Source organism: Cetorhinus maximus, chromosome 9 (genome assembly GCF_964194155.1).
Source record: "Cetorhinus maximus chromosome 9, sCetMax3.hap1.1, whole genome shotgun sequence".
Lineage (NCBI taxonomy): Eukaryota > Metazoa > Chordata > Chondrichthyes > Lamniformes > Cetorhinidae > Cetorhinus > Cetorhinus maximus.
The window spans coordinates 135512786-135535223 of NC_135887.1; the positions used below are offsets into that span (position 1 = coordinate 135512786).

The window sequence follows — 22438 nt, forward strand, 5'->3', positions numbered from 1 at the left end:
CAATTAAGTAGTAATGATTGATGCCTTCAACACACTGAAGTCTTTTCATAAACCCAGGAATAGGGAGGCCAAACCAACAGTACAGCTGCAAGGTTCCTGAGCTGAAATAACATCAATTATATTAGAATATCTGAATAAGGATTATTAAAGATCAAATCCTGGATCACTTTCCTTCCTAGTATTCCCAGACCTGTCTGCTAGCGACTGCAGAGCCCAGAGCTTATTTTATGCTCCCTGACTTGTTTCCCACTTAGTGCCTGGGTTCAGGGACCTCCTCTTGGCTTAAAAATACGACTGGACCCCGAGACCTGCCAAACCCAGGAGTATTTTTCTAATGTTTTCAATCCGAGGACCACTTTAAAAAGGTGATAATATTGCTCCTCAGCCCCGTTTTTATAACCCACAATGAGCAAAACTACCGATATCAGCTACTAAATTCCCGATATTGTAGTTTTTAAATAAAAAGTGATTACTGCAAGCTGAGCAAGCCAGTCGTCTTCCCAAGCCAACATTTCTATTTCAGCCAACAAGACCTCAAAATTGTTCGGTCATTCACCTCTCCAGTTGTTTGTCAGCCTTTGCAGTTCACATGACAACAACAGTTGACCACAAATTGAAAAAATAAAGGGATTCATTTTGTGCAGTGCTTTGACACAGATTTTGATAAGAAATATACTAAATAAATGCTAGTATTGCTGTTTATTAAGGGTGCGGTAACATAATCCAAGAGACCAAAGCTAATAAACCCAGGACAAGATGAGTGCAATTCTGACAAAAACACAGTTTCGAAAAACTGAATTCAGCTTTTTGGGAAAAAAAAAAGACAAATCCGGATATAAAAAAAAACTGACGTCAGCGTAAGCGGCCATAATATTATCGGAGTGCAGTATAACTCCAACTCAGTATTCCCGCTGTCCTTCAGGCAGGCAACTGGTTGGCCTTACCCCCGGTGAAGCCTAAATGTGACTCCGTTGTAACGTTGTTGACTCTTAACACCCACTGGAAGTGGTCTAGCAAGCCACTGAGTTGTATTAAACTCAAGGCAGCAGACCACCTTGACAAGACAGCTAGGGCCGGGCAACAGGTACCGCCCTTGACAGTGACACATGTTTCTGAGAATGAATAGAAATCATTATTTATCCATTATTTTTTTCCTACATGCTGCAAAAACAAAGCAATTATCAGGGTGCACTCCAATAGGGCTTTCGACAGTAGTAAAGCTGAAAACTTAATTAAATACGACAAGATATCACAGGTCAGGTAGGCGGAAAGGAATGTCGTCTTCTTGATAATTACAGTTTTTATATTTTCATTCGACTGCATCTAATGCAGTTCTTGTTTTAAATTGCCCCTAACAGAAAAAAATACGAACTGAACTGTCGCTTTGCTACTGAAAAAAAATATCACATTCTATCCTTTTGGATTGTGAGCATTTGCGGACAGGCAGCCACACATTTCACTGGTGCAAAGACGTTTTTACTGCGAACACGCAAAGCACAGCAATGTCACGTTTTCTGCACCACCATCATCATCCACATTCATGGGCCTGCCCCTCCGAGCTCGAATCAAAGGCAGCCCAAAGCGGCAGGCTCTATTAAACAAACAATATCGGCTCACTCCAAGAGCCAAACAGGCTTTTCAAACAGCAGTTAGAATGGCAAACATTGTCCGAGAATGGTTACTAATGAAGTCAGCTAGTAGAAACACTTCATTGGAACAGTCCTTTCAGTGTGGCCTCTGTGGATTCCATGTCAAAACAGCTCTCGCTCTGCGCTGTTTGGAGATTTGAAATGGTAGCTGTTGACTTTTTTAACCATTAGTGCAGTGTGACAGAAAGGAGACAGCGTTTCTCAGCAGACACCTTCCTCCGAGGCTGGCCCTGATTAAGTAGGGGCAGTTATGCAACTCCTGAGGAATTTTCTGAAGGACCACCCATAAAACAAAGCAAACACATTGTGAGGCAATCCTCAAACACGGCTGTTGCTCTTATAAGAGCTATTCATTTGGGAACTTTATCTCGATTCAGATAAATGTGATTACATCCAACAGATAATTGCATACTACCACTTCAGTACAGTGGATTAACATCTCACTTCCAGATGTGAAGGCAAAGACAGCATTCTTAAAAGCTCCGTGTTGTCAGGGTTCTTTTGCTAAAGGCAAGAAATTGCTGTTTACAAGCAGTCAGTAGAACCAGACTTTCCTACTGGCAGAGCAGTGGTTAAATAAAAACAGTGGCTTCTGTTACAATTATTGGAGCAAATACTTGTATATTCAAATCCTCCTTGGCCTCGCTGCTCCCCCCTCTCTGCAACCTTCCTCAGCCCGACAACTTTCCAAGGGCAAAAAAGATAAAAGCAAAAAACCGCGGATGCTGGAAATCCAAAACAAAGACAAAAATACCTGGAAAAACTCAGCAGGTCTGGCAGCATCTGCGGAGAGGAGCACAGTTAACATTTCGAGTCCGAATGACCCTTCAACAGAACTGTTCTGTTGAAGGGTCATTCGGACTCGAAACGTTAACTGTGCTTCTCCCTGCATCTGTTGAAGGGTCATTCGGACTCGAAACGTTAACTGTGCTCCTCTCCGCAGATGCTGCCAGACCTGCTGAGTTTTTCCAGGTATTTTAACTTTCCAAGGGCACTGCATTCCCACAACTGTCTTTTTTGTGCACCGTCCGCTTCCTTTACCCGATCACTGGATTCTGGCTCTTCAGTTCACTTGGTCCTATAATCCGAAATTTCCTCCCAGAATCTCTCTCTTTCTCCATCTTTTCCCTCCTCCATTACGAAACTTCTTAAAAACCTCTCTCTTTGACCGAGCTTTTCGACACGCATCCTAATATCCAATTCCTGGGTTTGGTGCCAGTTTCTCTCTCATGCTTCTGTGAAATGCTTTGGCACAGTTTGCTGCATTAAATATGAATATATATATATTGGTATACAATGCAAGTTGTTGTTCTGCTGGAAACGAGGGTTGGCGATCTTGCATACATTTTAATCGAGATCTAATCTGCAGCTTCTTTTGTTTATGATGAAGCCTGAAATAGGTTCAGTTTGAGTTTACTTCAGCAGGACGGCGACTTTAAGTCTTGGAGGACAAACCTGGTTTGAGCCAAACACAAGTCAAGAGGGGCGACTGCGCCCCACGCCAATCAATGCTAGGCTGAGGTCCAAGCCAAATTCAGCAACAGGCATCATCTGAATGGTCAGTGGCGAGGCAGTATATGCCAAACGGCATCCCGATGCAGCCCACAGTTTGGGGCCTGATAAATTCTGGCCACTATTCACATCTAAACCAGCCCACAGGCAGGTGCTGGGGTGGGGTGGTGGTGGAGGGGGGGGTGAGTGTGAAGTAGGGAGGAGGTCCTTCTGTGAAATCACTCTGGTTTCACAAACACACACAACTCTGAAACCGTTTTGTGGCCATTCAGACCTGGTGCAAGGCAGAGCTTGCTAGGCAGAGAGCGCAATTTTGGATCAGTGTAGCACCCCGATTCGCACAGTAGAGCAGCAATGCATCTGCTTTAGGCGAACAGGCTCATTTCCAGGCCTGCCTGAATATGGCATCAGATAAGCCTTGTCAGCAAAACCCTGAGTTTAAATTCCTAGCTGCCAGTTTTTCAGCAGTGGAACAGGGGGCTTCGAGATGAGTTTCTTCCCACCCTCTTTAATGAGGAAAGCAGCTCATTTCTGTTCCATTGACTAGGAGGACAGGAGATGAAGCCCCTAATTCCCAATGTCAGCCATATCATTAGAAGTATTAACTTCACTCATACGGTGTCACTCTTATCTCTCGGGTTAGAAGATTAAGATTTTGAGCTCCAGTCCAGAACTTGAGCCCATAATCTGTCTGATGATCCCACTTCAGTACAATACTAATGGGATACTGCAGTGTTGAAGGGGCTGTTCTTCAGATAAGACATCAAAAACAAGGTTTTATCTGAAACAGGAACAGAAAATGCTGGAAAAACTCAGCATCTGTGAAGAGAAGAGTTAACGTGTCGAGTCCTTAGGGCTCTTCTTTAGATCTGCCTGTTCTATCTATCTGCCTGTTCGGGTGCGAGTAGAAGATTTCACAGCACTACTTGAAGAAGAGTAGGGAGTTGGTATCCTAGCCAACATTTTTCCCCTCAAACAACTCCACCAAAAGCAGTTTAACTACCTGTTGATTTGGCCTGCTTCTTGCAGGACCTTACTCATACAATAAGATAAAAGCAAAAAAAAACTGCGGATGCTGGAAATCCAAAACAAAACTAAAAATACCTGGAAAAACTCAGCAGGTCTGACAGCATCTGCGGAGAGGAGCACAGTTAACGTTTCGAGTCCGTATGACTCTTCAACAGAACTAAGGAGAAATAGAAAAGAGGTGAAATATAAGCTGGCTTAAGGAGGGGTGGGACAAGTAGAGCTGGATAGAGGGCCAGTGATAGGTGGAGATAACCAAAAGATGTCACAGACAAAAGGACAAAAAGGTGTTGAAGGTGGTGATATTATCTAAGGAATGTGCTAATAGGTGACATTAAGGGTAGAAAGCAGGACGATCAAGGTACAGATAGCCCTAGTGGGGGTGGAGTGAAGGAATCGAAAAAGGCTAAAAGGTAGAGATAAAACAATGGATGGAAATACATTAAAAAATAATGGAAATAGGTGGGAAAAGAAAAATCTATATAAATTATTGGAAAAAACAAAAAGGGGAAAATCGGAAAGGGGGTGGGGATGGAGGAGAGAGTTCGTGATCTAAAATTGTTGAACTCAATATTCAGTCCGGAAGGCTGTAAAGTGCCTAGTCGGAAGATGAGGTGCTGTTCCTCCAGTTTGCGTTGAGCTTCACTGGAACATTGCAGCAGGCCAAGGACGGACATGTGGGCATGAGAGCAGGGTGGAGTGTTGAAAGGGCAAGCGACAGGGAGGTCTGGGTCATGCTTGCGGACAGGCTGAAGGTGGACAGAGACCAAACGCAGACTGGGTGACCGCTTTACGGAACACCTTCGGTCTGTCCGCAAGCATGACCCAGACCTCCCTGTCGCTTGCCATTTCAACACTCCACCCTACTCTCTTGCCCACATGTCCGTCCTTGGCCTGCTACAATGTTCCAGTGAAGCTCAACGCAAACTGAAGGAACAGCACCTCATCTTCTGACTAGGCACTTTACAGCCTTCCGGACTGAATATTGAGTTCAACAATTTTAGATCATGAACTCTCTCCTCCATCCCCACCCACTTTCCGATCCCCCTTTTTTCCAATAATACATTTTTCTTTTCCCACCTATTTCCATTATTTTTAAATGCATTTCCATCCATTGTTTTATCTCTACCTTTTAGCCTATTTCGATCCCTTCCCCCCACCCTTCCCCCACTAGGGCTACCTTGCTTGTCCTGCTTTCTACCCTTAGTGTCACCTATTAGCACATTCCTTAGATAATATCACCACCTTCAACACCTCTTTGTCCTTTTGCCTGTGACATCTTTTGGTTATCTCCACCTATCACTGGCCCTCTATCCAGCTCTACTTGTCCCACACCCCCTTAAACCAGCTTATATTTCACCTCTTTTCTATTTTTATTTAGTTCTGTTGAAGAGTCATACGGACTCGAAACGTTAATTGTATTCCTCTCCGCAGATGCTGTCAGACCTGCTGAGTTTTTCCAGGTACTTTTTATTTTTGTTTTACCTAGTTATACAAGTTGGCTGCCATGTCCGAGTTCACAACAATATTGACTACACCTTAAAAAAAAGTTTATCCAATTTGAAACTCTTTGGGATTTTCTGAGTCTGTGGTAAGGTGTTATATACCCCCGAGTTTGTTCGAACTTTCTTCAGTTTGGGGACAGGGCGCTAGGCACTGTCTCAGAGGGAAGAGGAAAATAAAATCAGCTTGATGAGTCTTTCAGCTCTGGTGTTGGCACATCATTCGTGACTGCCTCAAAAGAATCATTTGCAGCGAACTTAAACAAGTAACTTATTGGCCCTCTTAACTGCCCGCAACGAGGAATTTCAAAAAGACATAGAATTTAAACCAAGTGGATGGGTAATGAATTATCCTTCAGTTCTGCAAGCTTCTTAAATTCAAATTCCTAGGACTTAACATTAATAATTTATAGGAAGTGGGTTTTTTTTGCAATATTGTAAATATTTTAATCGGACTGCATCCATTATAGAAGAAAAGCAAATATTTAGCTTTCAACGGATTACAGATCAACTATCTCCTGTAAACAGTCCACTGAAAATTAAGCTAAAATTTCTGACACGCTATCGATACATTTCACAAAGAGCAGGGACAGAGATAAAAGCTCGGAGAGCACTGATGCTGCATGATAGATGAGCAATAACAGAGGTGGCATTACGTAAACCTGTTACGATGACGTAATAGAAACAACATGAACTAGAGTTCATCCCGTTCGCAGTTAATGGGGCAAAAGCTCTGCCACACGGCACTTTTAAATGTCAGAGTTTCCGGGACTCTTCGTTTTCTATTATTGTTTTGCTACACAATGCTACTTACCTTTAGTGGAAACCTTCAGGACAGGACAGACTTTTAAGAGCCTCAAAGTAGCCTAAAACCCCTCACAGTCTTAAGAAGCAATTCATCCAACGTTCAGGTTGTTGGTAACAGATATCACAATTGCAACAAAAAACCGGCAACACTTCTTAAAAGATATTTTTAAATATATGATTTTTTTAAATTCCGATGTTCAGCTTTCAACTCTCTATTACAGGCAACTAACAATTAAGCTATTTATCACTGACGCATTATTCAATTTTAATACGATTTAGTAAAATTCCTATAGAGTTACATTTTAATATGATTTAGTAAAATTCCTATAGAGTTACATACTTTTTTAAAAACCTTATTGGTGAACTTTCTTTAGTCTAGCAAAAAAAAAGGTTTCTGCTCCTCCGCCAGGTCTACAAATCTTGGACCTAGGCCAGCTTGGGGACGCGGCTGCTACATGTTCCCACACCCTTGCAGCCTGACCCCATTTCCCTAACAGCAATGCGTTATAGTGACGAATATGACAGGTTCCTTATCCCATCTCCCAGTGTAGCCAATCAAGGATGACCCAAAATTGATGCTGGAATGGCCAAACCGAGAACACCCAACCTCAAAATGCTTTACAATTAATTATTTTTCCCTTTTCAAAAATGGAAGTTTTAAACCACATCGGTTTGTAAAAAATAAAATTTCATGGGCCTCAGTTTATGGCGTGAAGAGCAATTTTTCTCCTCCCATAATATTTGTTCTTAGTATGTGGGTGATGCAAGTACTTACTTATCACACCTATTTTCCCTCAGGGAATGAAGAGTTAACCACACACGGGATTGAAGTCGCCAAACCAGGTAAGACTGACAACATTCCTGTCTTGAAGAATATTAATGAACCAGTTGGGTTTTTTACAATAATCCATCAACTTTCCTGCTGACATTCTGGGGTTAGTCCACAAATTACCAGAGCATGTTAAATTAAATCTCATAACTATCCATTGTAGTGTTTGAACTTTCAGCTACAGTCTCAGGATACCGGGTAGGCCATTTAGGACTGGGATGAGGAGAAACCTCTTCACTCAGAGGGTGGAATTCTCTACCACAGAGGGCTGTGGAGAACAAGTTAATGAATATATTTAAAAAGGAAAGAGATAGATTTCGGGACTCTAAAAGCATTCAAGGGGTGTGGGGAGAGAGCAGGGGTATGGCGTTGGGATAGAGGATCAGCCATGATCATACTGAATGGGTGGAGCAGGCTTGAAGGGCCGAATGACCTCCTCCTGCCCCTATTTTCTATGCTACAAGGTTGCTCATCCGGTGCAATAACCACTGAACTACCAAAGTCACTTAACCTGACACTTTCTTTTATCTATTATTTAAAAACTTGCAGCTGTAAAATCGTATGAATGAAATGCTGAGCTCACTCCTGCATGTTGACCACAGCCAAATCAGATCTCAACTGGTCCGCGTCCAACCACGTAGTCGAACACACCACTCAAGTTGTGAGCTCCTTTTAACCTAGCCTGATATGTTTCCTTTGCACTCACTTGTTCACCCTCGGCCCATCTATTTGAGACATTCTGCTCTACCTCTACTCCAGCTGTTGCCAAAGTGTGGGTCACGACCCCAACTGGGGTCACAAGAAATAAAATCACATCAATCTCCTGCCCCCTCAAATTGTCCCGGCAGTGAGAAGTAGCCAATCACAAGACAAATTCTCAGCACTGGACACTGATTGGCTGTGAGCAGTTCTGATCAGGTGTGCTGTGACCTAAACTATGCATTGATGTAAATTCTCAGAGATTTCCCAGAGTGGCTTCTCAAAGCAGCGGCGATCTGGCTCTTTGATCCAATGAATCCCAGTCTCCTACTCATTTCCCAGAGCCTTTTTCCCCCACAAGCATTTATCCCCACTCCTCTTTCGAATGATTTGAGTTCCACCACTCTTTCAGGTAGTGCACTCCAAATCACAACAACTTACTATGTATAAAAAAAAATTACCTCCTCTCACCTCTGGCTCCCAACCCTTCTGTCACTGGAAACAGTTTTCCTTTACTTATTGTATCAAATACATTCATGATTTGGAACACCTATATCAAATCTCCTCTTAACTTTCTCTTCCCTAAGGAGAAGGACCTTAGCTTATTCAGACTCTCCAGTTAACCAAAGTCCCTTATCCCTGTAAATCTCCTCTGCACCCTCTCCAAGGCCTGAACATGCTTCCTGAAGTGTGGTGCCCAGAATTGGGCACAATACAGCAGGTGAGTCCTAACCTGCGTTTTTGAAAGGTTTAGCATAACCCCCTTGCTTTTGTACACTATCCCTTGATTAATAAAGCCAAAATGACCTCAAAGGCTTCTCTTAAACAGACCTCTCAACCTGTCCAGTCACCTTCAAACATCTTGGTGCACACGCCCTGAGATCTCTCTGTTCCTGCACCCACTTCTTCATTTCTGTCTCCCCTCGATTAGCACAGACTTTCTGCCCAAGTGTCTAGAGAGGGGCTTGAATTCCAAATCAGAGGCCAGAGTGTTACCATTTGAGCCACAAGCAACACCAGTAAATTCAAGCTTCGTGTGTCTTGTCATTCACAATATTAAAAGGATTAGTCAAAACATAAATTTAAAACTCTGATATAAAATTAGAAAGGGCTGGAAATACTCAGCGGGTCTGGCAATATCTGTGGAGAGAGAAACAGAGGTAATGTTTCAAGTCTATAGAGTCATAGTGTTATACAGCACAGGAACAGGCCCTTCGGCCCATCCAATGTGACTCATCTTCAGAACTCTCTCCACAGACGCTGCCAAGCCTGCTGAGTATTTCCAGCACATTTTTGTTTTAATATGAGAGGTTTTAATTTATGTTTTGACTAATCCTTTCCTGCCTGCTATTTCCAGCACTTTCTGTTTTATTTCAGATTTCCAGCGTCTGTAGTATTTTGCCTTTAATTCAAAACTCGATCTTTCCAAAAATGCAGCAAGTGTAAATCCACCTTTGTGCTACATGTCTGCATTTCTCACATTATAGATTTCATACCATCAGCACACTACTTAATGGGATATTCAGATGTATAATCATTTCTGGAAACAAAAAATGCGGCTTAGACAGTCATTAAAATCTGTTCCAAAATATGGTCAAATATCAGCGAAATATTATACTTGCAGTAGTTTATGTATGATTAACACTTGTTATTAGCCCAGATAAAGTTTCTCCCAAACAAAAATAAGCCGTTCGCTCATATTAACCTCACACCCATCGTTTTACAGATGACATGTTTTATTTCTTTACAGTGCCGCAGGCAAAATATAATGTTCTTTCTTTAGGCCTCTCGTGCCTGGAGAAAAGAATTGTTAAGAAGCATTTGCCATATTTTTCAGTCCAACCTTAAACTCAAAGCACGTGTCAGCACTTGAAATAAGTGGTGTAAGTTATTGCTTTGCAATATGACGAATATACTCAGTAAACAAACAGCAGCAACTGTCCTTCACTGTGCCAAGTTAATTCTTGCTGTGATTTAAAGCTGTGCGCTGTCCTTAAGCAATGAGAGACTGTACACAACAACCTGTATTTATAAAGCCTGTTTAACAGAAAAAAAAACATCCTCTTCACAGAAGCATAATGACAAAAAATTGACACCGAGCCAAAGAAGAAGAGATGATTAAAAGCTTGCTCAGAAGTATATTATTACATAGAACTTACAGCACAGAGCCAGCTCATTTGGCCCAACAGGTGTTTAGAAAGAGAGTCTTAAAGGAGGATAGAAAGGTGGAGAGATGGAGACTGGGTGAGTTCTGAATCTGGGACTGTCCTGGGCCACGGACAGCCTCCGGGATCACCATCTGATGGGTGGGTGCTCCACAATGCGGCTCAGAGGGACAGCAGCTCAGAAGCCACAGCAGTGCCACTGGGAGAGGTCAACACTGCTGGGGCAGCGAATAGGACACGTCATCACAGGGGAGGAAGGCAGTTAATTTTCCTCCAGCTCCGAAGCCCACATCCCCCACTCCCACCCACCCCCACCCCCGGGAAGCCAGCTACATGGCGGGTGGGAGCGTCACTCCGTCAACCAGGAAATTGCCAGCAGTATGGGGAAGATGGCACTCAATCAGGCCTTTGGTTGGCTAAATTCTAAATTGGCCACTTGCTTCTGGTTTACGGAGATGGGGGGGAGGGGCACGTGTGCCCCTGCCGTACCTGGAAAACTTACCCGTGGTTGGACTGCGTTGACGAGTCATCCTGATGCAGCTCCCCAGCATTTTAGCCCTCCCACCCCCTCCCCTGATGGGGGTCGGTAAAATTTCACCCTTAGGGAGGGACTTCAGAGCTTAGAGGCCAGGTTGCTGAAGAAGGGTCACCAGTGCCAAGAATGGAAGCCAGTGAGTGCAGGCCCACTCACAAACAATAGCGCTGAGGCACTGGAGGAGAGTCTGGTTGATCAAGTCAAAAGTTGCAGAGAAGCTGATAAAGATGAAAAACGACAGTGCACCACAGTCACAGAGAACGTAATTTGTGACTTTGATTAGGGCAGCTTTCTTTGGTTGTGCAGTTGGGGCAGAGAACTGATTTGGGGAGGTTCCAACCTGGAGCTGTGGAAAAGATGGGCACAGGTATGGGAGGAACCAAGACATGCAAGAGTTTTGGAGAGGAACAAGAGGCTGGCGATGCGGTGACAGTTTTCAAGGACAAAGGGTAGTTTTGAAATGGAGGGCGACAGAACCTGAAGAGAGGGAACCATTTGCAATATTAGCTAGCAAAGAGGCAAGAAAGCAAGTTGGGGGTTCGGTAGTTTTGTGGGAATGGCGCCGAGATATCAAGATGTGGGCCTCATGGGACAAAAAAAGAGCTCAGAGAAGCTACAGAAAGATGGGAGTTCAGGATTAGGACAGTGGGGGAACTTGGAGGGAATTTGGCTTGAGAGGCAAAGGGAAGTGGAGCATTTGGTACAGACAACTGAAGAGAAAGTCTCAGGCATTTCGCCTTCTCAATTTGTAGCAGTACTTTGGAAAAAGTTTGCTGTGTGCATCTTTTCCTGTTCCACCACTGCAACGTGCAATGCTTGCAGTCCTGTACAGCTGTCACATCCCTTTGCCAGCCAATAAATGGGCCAAATGCATCAAGATTTCTAAACACTGACCCATCCACAACAAATGTCAGCTGTGACTCAGTTGATAACAGACTTGTCTCTGAGTCATAAGGTTCTAGGTTCAAGTCTCACTACAGGGTTTGATCACAAAAATTAAGGCTGACACTTCAGTGCAGTACTGAGGGAGCACTGCACAGTCAGAGGTGCTGTCTTTTGAATGAGATGTTAAACTGAGGCCCTGCCTGGATGGATGTAAAAGATCATTATTCCAAAGAAGATTAGGGGAGTGTCTTGACCGATACTTATCCCTCAATCAACATCACACAAAAAAAACACAAATTATCTGGTCATCATCACATTGCTGTTTGTGGAAGTTTGTCGAGAATAAATGAGCTGCCATATTCCCTACATTACACCAGCGACTACACTGCAAAAGTACATCATTAGCTGTAAAGCACTTTGAGACGTCCGGTGGTCATGGAAGTGCTATATAAACTCAAGTCGTTATTTTTTTCTAAAAACATTGAACTTCTCTCATATGCAAAACTCCTATCAAAGGAGACATGTCAAAATAATTAAAAGGGGCTTTGATCGTGCTCACAGACTTTCAACACAAATTCAGTTGTAAGGAAACTCCTTTCCCGATTGTACTCTCGGTGCACATGTTTAATTAGTTCTCTTTTTTTTGAAGCCAGCCATTGAATGCACCTGTCATTCCACATTAATGTCCTTCTCAGATCAACATGTTTCATACCTACACCAGGCAACACAAACAGCTTGAATGACAAAAGCAACACTTGTAGAAAATCACCTGCAAAGTTAAACTAAGCAACTATGGAAATGCTTCTTGAATGTTTCAGAATATACCACCGCCCAGCCCCAATTGCAAAGTATATAGCTTATAGCTAAGCAACTATAAATGAGGATCCCTGCCAAACAACTCATGGAGATAGTTAGCAAACTGGTTTTAAATAAAACTGCCTGTTGAACTTGATCCCTTCTTTTTCCCACTGCACACCCAATTCCTCTCCAAGTTTATAACCTTCCGTTGTGAACTTCAATGAATTAGAAATAATGCAGGATAAATTATATTTTTATCATTCAGGAAAGGTTTATCACAGTGTCTATATCAGATCAGCCATGATCTTATTAATGGCGGAGCAGGCTTGAGGGGCTGAATGGCCTACTCCTGCTCCTTGTTCATGTACTCGGACGTCTAGCTTTCAGCAATAATGAATATATTATTGCCAGAAGCCATCACGTTATCAGTATTTTGGGTGGTCTGCTTTGTATTAACAGTGCCGTCTAATGAAAGGCGGCATGTGTATAATAGATCACTTACTTGTTCCATGTTTTTTAACCAAAGCAATGCTCAAACTGCGATTTATTCATTAAAGATTATAATCAATCAAGGCAGATTGTTTTAGAAACAATCCTCTCGCTTGAATGGATAGTCTCCCAGATTAGTGTCTTTAACTCTTCCCATGCCAGTAATTTGAATTTCTCATTTTATTAGTCAAGAAAAATCCCATAAAAGCCTAAGAGATCACTCAAAGAATACACCTGAAAGATTGTAGTTACCACGCTAAAACAAAGGCTACAAAAATTTGCGGGTCGCAATCCCAGCCATTACTTTGTGACTGCGCCCACTAGAAACATTTACCACTAAACCCAGTCTTTCTGGAATCAGAAAAAAGTTTTCGAAGATCCTTGCTGTTGGCGGGAGCTGATGCCACTTGGGGAACTTCTAGGCACCAGCCATTTTAAAATTTTGAGATGCCTGGGCACCCCAAAAAAAAACACTGTAGCAATCTCTCACTGCCTCCTTTGTGACAAAAACATGGACTCCAAAATCTCAAGGGTTCAGGCCATAATCCTGACCTTCACTCCTAGGCAGGTCCCGTAAGTGCTAATAGGGAGACACACACACACCCCCTTATAGCAATGTCCACATGTGGAGCCTCTATCCTCAATGAGCCACAGAAGGATAGTGGCAGTTCCTGCCCAGCTTCCAGTGAAATGTACACTTATATGTGTATGGATCTTGAGGGCTGAAATGTTTACTTGTGAGTTAAGTGATGCTAGATATGTTTTAATGAATGCTTGAATATTTTGCTGAATATTTGTCAAGTTGAAAGGGTAAGGGTGTTAGCGCATGAAATGTTTTACCACTATTGTCATCATACAGAATACACTACCTTAGCTATATTACCCCCATTTTGGCTAAAAGTCAAGCAGAAAAAGTTCCCTACTGCACAAGGGAATGCCTTCCATTTCCAGAATACTCTTATGTGTATGACCTCTACAAGCAAATTGCTGATTCATCAAAAGCAACAGCATGCCACATCTGATGGCAGTTTCAGGCTGCAGATCGAAGTCCTTTGGGAACTGAACAACTATCTAAACAAAACTTCTCACTGAACCGTGGATAACCATTAGGTAGAACAATTTTTTCACCCCTTCACCCTACTCTCTGCACTGGGTCAAACTCCAAAGGTGAAACAACAGTGCTAGGGCTCGCTGCACCAGCTAGCCCCAGTTACCAACAGGACTTTCTTCCTTCCACCTCCTCTGGATCTTATCATTGCATGCACTGTTCCACGGTCAAAACTGCAGTCAGTCAACATATTTCCAGAGCCCAGTCATTGCAATTTTAGAGCCAAACAGTGAGAGATGCACAAGAGCAGCTGTGATTAACCCTCCCCCGGGTGACTCTTTCCGTTTCTCCCAGTAGCGTGATCAAAACTGGAAGTCCGATAATCCAGTGTATGAAGAATGCCCTTTCAACACTTGGTAGCACAGCACAATTAGTAAGTCAGGGATCTGGGAGCTTATATTCTTAGATGATCATTGCTTTGTCACGAATGTCTCCGAAACAATTGGAAAATGCAGCTCTAGCACCTATTACATGTCGTGTTATGTGTGAAATAATTCCTAGGAAACTTCCCCCCCTGCACTCAATCCAGGGATATTTTGGAATACTATGTGGCCAAGTGTGAAGTTATCCACTTTGGTAGGGAAAATTTTTTTTAAAATGCGGAATGTTTTTTGAATAGAGAAAGGCTGGGAAATGTTTGCATTCAGAGGGACCTGGGTGTCCACTTGCACGATTCACAGGAAGTCAAAATCCAGGCTTTTCCAGCAGGAAAACAGGAAAGCATGTGTCATGTTATCTGTTGCTATGAAGGGACTAAGTACAAGAGTAAAGAAGTCTTATTACAAATGAATAAAGGGCATTTGTGAGGCCACACCTGGCGTACTATGTGCAGCTTGGGTCTCTTTATCCAAGGAAGGACATACATTACTAGATGGCCCACTAAATTGGTTCCTGGGGTTGAGGGGATTGTCCCCTGAGAGGAAGATAGTACACGAGATCTACATTCCCTGGAGTGTGGAAGAATGAGAGATGATCTAATACAAACACAAAATTCTTAAGGTGCTTGACAGAGTAGATGTTGAGAAAATGTTTCCCCTAATCGGGGAATCTAGAACATGGAGTCACGGTCTCAGGATAAGGGTTCAGCTGTTCAGGGCTGACAAGAAGAGAATTTTTTTTTTCCAATTGAAGGGCTATTAATCTTTTGAATTCTCTACCCCAGAGAGCTGTAGATGCTCCGTCGTTGAGTATATTTAGGACAGCGCTGATAGATTTTGCGGTACTAATGGAATTAAGGAATACAGGGATAGCCCAGCAAGGTGGAGCTGAAGCAGGTCAGCCACAATGTTATTGAACGATTGCAGAGAGCTCAATGGGCCGAATGGCCTATGCCTGCTCCTATTTCAGCAACACCATCTGCGATGCTGAAAACCGACAGCAATCTTTAATTTTGTAATAATAAAGACTCAGTCAGGATGTCGAAGAATTAAACTATTGCAGACACAAATCATGGAATCTGGTCACACACTATCATTCGCAAAAATGTCAATGTGATGGCACCGAGGCCATTGTAATGTTCCCACTGCCACCTGGGCCGAGATTGCTTCGCTCATCAGAAAGGTTGTTGCTTAATTCTACCCACCCATAGTCCTTAAAACCTATTTGTCGGCAGAAATTTGTGGAAATTCCATGTCCAGCAAATTCTATGGTGAATAGTATTTCTCTAAATATCAAAAACCTTATCTATTTCCATCCCTCATTCTGATGTATCATTGAATGTCCTCACATTAATGTTTGTGAATTGAATATAAGGAGTGACTGGATCCCTTTCCTATTCAGGGTCACTGCAGGTTTGTTGAGGGCTGTTGTCACTCACCCAGACAGAATCACTGAACTGTCAGGAGCTCTTGTTATCATTTGGCTCACCAAGTTAAGAAAGCAAAGAGGTGCAACAAAAGACACTTCGAGCCATAGAGTTATACAGCACAGAAACAGGCCCTTCGGCCCATCAGGCACCTATCCCTTCTGGGGTCCGCCCAGTGCGGCCTGACCGAGGGGGGGGAAAAGGGAATTCCGCAGGGTCCTGACACCCGCCGGCATCTAAACTTCCCACCACAAGTTAAGCTGTCTCCTGTGTCAGGGACAGATCTACACTGAGCCGTAAACTTGAACATTCCCGTGGTTTGACACTTCCGGTGATCTCGGGGCAATTAGCCAGATGTAAGCCTCTTGTGAAGCTAAAGATGAAAAGGATGTTATATATTATGTATAATTGGTTTACATGCTGGTATTTATGTGTGTGTGTGTTACAGGCATTTATTTATCTGCAACCTATATGTCTGTAATATATACATATATATATATATATATATATGGACTTTACAAACACACACACATATATATAGACATAGATATCTGGAATCCTACATTGACCTAAATCCCACAATCTAATACCAGACGGATACAGTGTGATGCTCCGGGATGGGCACTAGGACCGGGATAGACAGGGTTTCAGAGTCAGTTCCTGGAATCTAACAGCTGAAGGCTTTACTCACTGGAGAGGCAGGAAAATTCCGGGGCCAGGAATTCTTTGCACTCTATCAAACGTACAGGGACAGAACCTGGGCAAGTAAGAGTGGCGCCTACTTCAGAAAGGAGCTGCTTTGGAAAGGGTTCACCAACCTCCCTCCCAACCTTTCACCGAACAAGGTTTATTTTTCCCTCCTCCTCTTGTTTAAAAACCACATTTCTCAAGTGAACGCGATTCTTTGGTGTCAACATTAAAATCAGACGCCGTTAAGGCAGCACCCAAATACCCCACTGGAAAATAAATAGTATTGGTGAGGTTAATCCGAGGATCTACATGAAATTAAGCAACAAGTCATATTAGAGACTGCTTTGTATTTCAGCCAGGTGATGTATATTGCTACGATTATTTTCAACCCTTCACTGGCTGGTTTTTAGTTGGATCCACCTCTCGGGAGCTCCCTCCAGACGATATGATTTATTGTGAAGCGTGCCATGTTAAACTGGACCGCAGCAGCACAGCCTTGCTTTCAGCTCTGAGCCTAAGATCTCTTTCTGGAGGAACATTTGACCCAAAACCTTGCTCCAGCCTTGGGGAGGGGTGGGGGGGAGAGAGAGAGGCAGGAGGCAGCAGGTGGACACACCGCACATGGGAATCCAGCAGCCAACTCACTCACTCAGCCCAGGACATTTCCCATTTATTTTTTTGGAGTGCACTTTTCCTCCCTGAAACCAAGTTGACAAACAGCCTGGGGTGTGTCCGCTTCACCCGACCTTAATGCCAAAATAATACACACACACATATATATATATATAAACCACAGCAATGGTACAGCGCAGATTCGGCCCATCCAGTCTGTGATCGAAGCACCGAGAAACCTGAATTGGTCGCTGAACACTCTCCATAACGAAAGGAGGAATTTCTCAATGTCCTTTTGCCGGCTCTTCGGGTTAAAATAAACGGTGGATTTTATTTTTTTTTAAAAAGAAAACCGTAAAAACTTAAGCTGGGCTGGAGTTTAACAGGACAATAAAGAAAATCGCCAAGTACAGCAGGTAAACTGCAGCCCTGTACCAAAAATCTAACCTGCAGGTTTGACTTTTTGATATTAAATATTGGAGCATTTCACAAAAGGCTGTTGTTTTGTGGCTTGGGTGGGTGGGGAGGGAGGGAAAAGGGCAAATAAATGGCTCTAAAGGAAAATAAACATCTGCTTTCGATAGGTTGCAAAGTGACACGAACACTTCCTTATTTGTTGCAATTGCAAATTGTAACTGCAACAGAAAAATGTAGTCACTTTATAGCAAACATCTCATTTAAGCCGCGCAGCCCCCTCTCAAACATGTCCCACAGAAGCGCATTCTATCTTTTACAAGAGTGTTTTGATAATTATAGTCAGAGGGTTGATAATTATAGACTTCAACGGAAATGATCGAGGTCTAATTCCACCCCAACCCCGGCTCAGACAAAGCCAAGGAATCAAGGAGAAATTTTCAATCAGAAAACAGAATGCTTTCCGCATGGTTCGACATGGAAATGCCGATGGTACCGCCTGATAAAGCCTTTCTAAAGCACTGTCCCCCCACTCGTCCTCTGGTGTTAAGAGCTGTTGTAATCCTTTGTCTGCCGACAAGATAGAGACTCTGGACTGGCGCCTGCATATTTTAATGGAGCTGCCACCAAAGGGGGCAGAAATGCTCCAGTCTGCTGCCGCTCCTGGAGGGCTCACCTCCTCTCCCTGGTCGGACAACAGCAGAGCCGCACGGGGCCGGGAATCTTCTCCACCCCACCCGGGAATCTCTCCTCCCCCCGGGAATCTCCCCCCCACTTCAGCCTGTCCCGGAATTCGCAGGATTTCGAACATAAGCAAAGCAGAAAAAGCCGAGCGAACAATGAAGCGGGGGTCACACTTTGCCGAAAGTGGAAGAAGTTGTGTTCCGAGTGGGGGAGAGGAGAGGGGAGTGGAGGAGAGTGGAGTGGAGGAGAGGAGAGGAAAGGAGAGGAGAGTGTAGGGGAGTGGAGGAGTGGAGTAGAGGAGAGGGGAGTGGAGGAGAGGAGAGTGGAGGGGAGTGGAGGAGAGTGGAGAGGAGAGGGGAGTGGAGGAGAGGAGAGTGGAGGGGAGAGGAGAGTGGAGGGGAGGAGAGTGGAGGGGAGGAGAGGAGCGTGGAAGGGAGGAGAGGAGAGGAGAGTGGAGGACAGGACAGTGGAGGAGAGGAGAGTGGAGGAGAGGGGAGTGGAGGGGAGTGGAGGAGAGAGCGGAGTGGAGGAGAGTAGAGGAGAGTGGAGGGGAGGAGAGGAGAGGGGAGGAGAGGAGTGTGGAAGGGAGGAGAGTGGAGGGGAGGAGAGGAGCCTGGAAGGGAGGAGAGGAGAGTGGAGGGGAGGAGAGGAGAGTGGAGGAGAGGAGTGGAGGAGAGGAGAGTGGAGGGGAGGAGAGGGGAGAGGGGAGGGGAGGAGAGGGGAGTGGAAGGGAGTGGAGGGGAGTGGAGGGGAGGAGAGGAGAGTGGAGGGGAGTAGAGTGGAGTGGAGGAGAGGAGGGGCGGATGCGCTCAGCTGTCAGTCTAGTAGGAGTTGTTCACTGGCCTTGCCTTTTGATCTGACCGGCTCTAGATAAGTTCGTCAACAGGAAAGACACTTTTTATTTGGGCTGCTCAGGTCCCGCTCCAGAGCAGCTTTTTAAATAAAAACGCCTCCGAGAGCAACATTGGAACCGGGCACATGGCTGTGCAGAGTAACAGTTTCCTGTTTAAGACTTCACAGTTTGTTAAATGATGTGATGTATTAGAGTTGATATTATGCTAACTGATAGTCCCTTCTCTCCTCCGCCGGTACATTCCAGCTATTACCTTCCAGACAAACTTCTTCATTTCATCGGATTTAGATGATGGTCACACTCTGTGTGTTTCAAAGGGGATGTACGTGCAGGAGCGACCCCACCGAACCACCACCCCCCTCCCTAATTTTCTCCCGTAAAAACTTTTGCCTGATAAGGGAGGGGAGTGAGTGAGAGGGGGGAGAGTGAGTGAGGGGGAGAGGGAGTGAGGGGGAGAGGAACTGAAGGAGGGGGTGAGGGAGTGAGAGAGAGTGAGGGGGTGGAGAGACGGGGCTGGGGGAGTGAGGGGCTGGAGTAGTGAGGGGGAGGACTGAGGGGGTGAGGGAGTGAGAGGGGAGAGTGAGTGATAGGGGAGAGGGAGTAATGAGGGGAGAGGGAGTTAGGAGGGGGAGAGGAACTGAAGGAGGGGGTGAGGGAGTGAGACAGAGTGAGGGGGTGGAGAGACGGGGCAGGGGGAGTGAGGGGCTGGGGGAGTGAGGGGGAGGACTGGGGGAGTGAGGGGGTGAGAAAGGTGAGGGAGGGGGGGTGAGGGAGAGAGAGGGTGTGAGAAGGGGGAGAGGGAGTGAGAGAGAGAATGAGGGGGTGGAGAAACGGGGGTGAGAGAGTGGGTGAGAGGGAATGAAGGAGAGGGGGAGTGAGGGAAAGAGAGGGTGTGAGGAAGGTGAGGGAGAGGGGGTGAGGGAGTGAGTGAAGGAGAGGGAGAGAGGGGGAGTGAGACGGGGTGAGGGAGAGAGAGGGTGTGAGAAGGGAAAGGGAGAGGGGGTGAGGGAGTGGGTGAGAGAGGGAGTGAAGGAAGGGGAGTGAGAGGGGGTGAGGGAGAGAGAGGGGGTGAGAGAGTGGGTGAGAGAGGGAGTGGAGGAGAGGGAGTGAGAGGGGGTGAGGGAGAGGGTGAAGGAGAGGGAGAGAGGGGGAGTGAGAGGGGGTGAGGGAGAGAGAGGGTGTGAGAAGGGAAAGGGAGAGGGGGTGAGGGAGTGGGAGAGAGGGGGTGAGGGAGTGAGTTCCGCCTTGCTGATCCCATTCTCTCTCATTCCGAACACATACCAGTCCTGTTCGCGGCCGCTGTTGCAACATGCAAGGTGTTGAAAACCTGCCGACCAGAGGAACTTTGCTGCCTCGCTACTTTGGTGGAGAGAGTCTGAATGTACAATGTCTCAAAGCGAACCTCCTGGCACAACCACCACCACCACCAACCCCCCCAACCCAAACCCAAACACTCACAGCTCCCGAAACCCAGCGTTATTTCTGCAGCCACACAAAAAAAAATGCACAAAACTCAAAAGATTCCAGTCCATTCTGTGTTTGAGAAAAAGACAAAGAAACCGAGCATACGTTTGGAAACTTAGACCAGTTTGTTTTTGGAGCTGTGGCAGCCAACCTCATCAAAGTGCCTGCACTTTTCTGTGACCACTCTACAAAGTTGAAATGAAAGCCTTGAAGTGACATAGATTCAGGTCCCAAACCACACGCCACATGCCTACGGGGCAAGTGAAGGGGACATCACTCCGGCCCTAGTTCCGCCCATGGATCCCATTCATTGTTGAACATCCACTTTGCAAACTCCACGGCCCCTATCTCTTCCCCCACACCCCACACAACAAACACACACACACACACACTCTGCAGAAGGAATAGTGCTCAGCACCAGAGAAAACTTTCTTACCTTGGTCGGGTAGCACAGTAGCAAGCAGGAAGCCAAAGAGCAGCGCAACAGGCTGCATTATCAGTTTGTCTCCCTCCTGAAGATTTGTTTTGTTTTAACCAGAACTTATATATATATATATATATATGAAAAAGGAGCAAATGTTTCTCTTTTTTTAAAAAAAAACAAAAGGTTGGGGTAGGCAGACAGGAGAGATGGTCAGATCATGGTTGTCAGCATCGGGCTGTTAGTTCAATGTTCCTTCACTCTGTAAAAGGTAAACTTGAGAGCGACCCAGTTTGAACATGACACCAGTCTGTCTGCTCGCTCCTGCTTTGCGAGGATTTCTCCCATGCACTGATCAAAAGGAACATGGAGTGCACCACTGCAGCCACAGGGGGAGGAGAGTTCACAAACTGGCAGGGAACCGAGGAGCCAGCAAGCGTGACCGGCTTGGAGACTACGTCAGCTCGACCCCGGTTGGGTATTAATCCAAAACTTCTCAGCCGGGAGCCCAGTGAATGATTTATGGCCCTTTGCAATTCGGCGCCTCTCGCCACATGGCACCCCCCCACCCCTCCCTCCACCAAGGGCGTTTGCTGAATGCAAGGAGCTTTCCAATCCAAAACTTGCTTCATTCAGCCCAAGTAGCTGAGAGTGGACTGACACAGGAGAAAGTAATGGTTAAAAACTTGGGACATTTAACACTTTTTTCCTCTAATATCTGTAAGCTACATTTAAGAACTGCTCCAGGCGTTCATACACAAAAGGAATGATCTTTTTTAACTCTTTGATGGGACCTGGGTGTCATTGGCAAGGCCAGCGTTTGCTGCCCATCCCTAATTGCCCATAAACCCGAGGGGCTTGCAAGGCCATTCGAGAGGACAATTAAGAATCAACCACATTGTTGTGGGGCCTGGAGTCATATGTAGACCAGAGGGGTAATGATGGCAGGTTTCCTTCCTGAAAGGACAGAATTGAACCAGATGGGGGTTTTTTTTAAGACAAAAATATGACAATGGTTCCATGGTCACTATTACTGAGACTAGCTTTTCAATTCTAGGTTATTGACTGAATTTAAATTCCACCAGCTGCTGTGATGGGATTTGACCCATTATCCCCGGAGCATTAACCTGGGCCTCCTAGTCCAGTGGCATTAGCACTACGCTACTATCCTTATGAGTGATCCACTGATAACATAAAAACATAAATTATAATCAATTACCTGCATAAGTTTAGCACCTTTAACGCAGTGCAACATTCTCCAGTCCACTTCACAGGAGCACTGCCGAACAATGTTTGACATTGAGTCACAGAAGGACATTAGGACAAGTGAGCAAAGGTTTGGTCAAAAGAGGCAGGTTTCAAGGAGGATCTTAATAAATGAGAGAGGAGGAAAGGTTTTGGGAGGGAAGCCCAGAGTTTAGGGCCTGAGCAGCTAATGGTGGAGTGATGAAAATCAGAACTCCGCAAGAGGCCAGAATTGGAAGAACTCAGG

The 22438-nt window shown here is 45.0% G+C and overlaps 1 protein-coding gene across 2 annotated transcripts in view; it reads right to left on the reverse strand.

Annotated features, from left to right (window-relative positions):
• lrp4 (low density lipoprotein receptor-related protein 4) overlaps nt 1–21271 on the reverse strand; it is a 415707-nt gene extending 394436 nt beyond the window's left edge. For both annotated transcript variants that reach the window (XM_078549559.1, XM_078549558.1), the window contains exon 1: nt 20962–21271. In XM_078549559.1, coding sequence (XP_078405685.1) covers nt 20962–21019 — 58 coding nt within the window. In that variant the 5' untranslated portion in view covers nt 21020–21271. The remainder of the gene's footprint in view (nt 1–20961) is intronic.
• Nucleotides 21272–22438: the final 1167 nt, after the last annotated feature.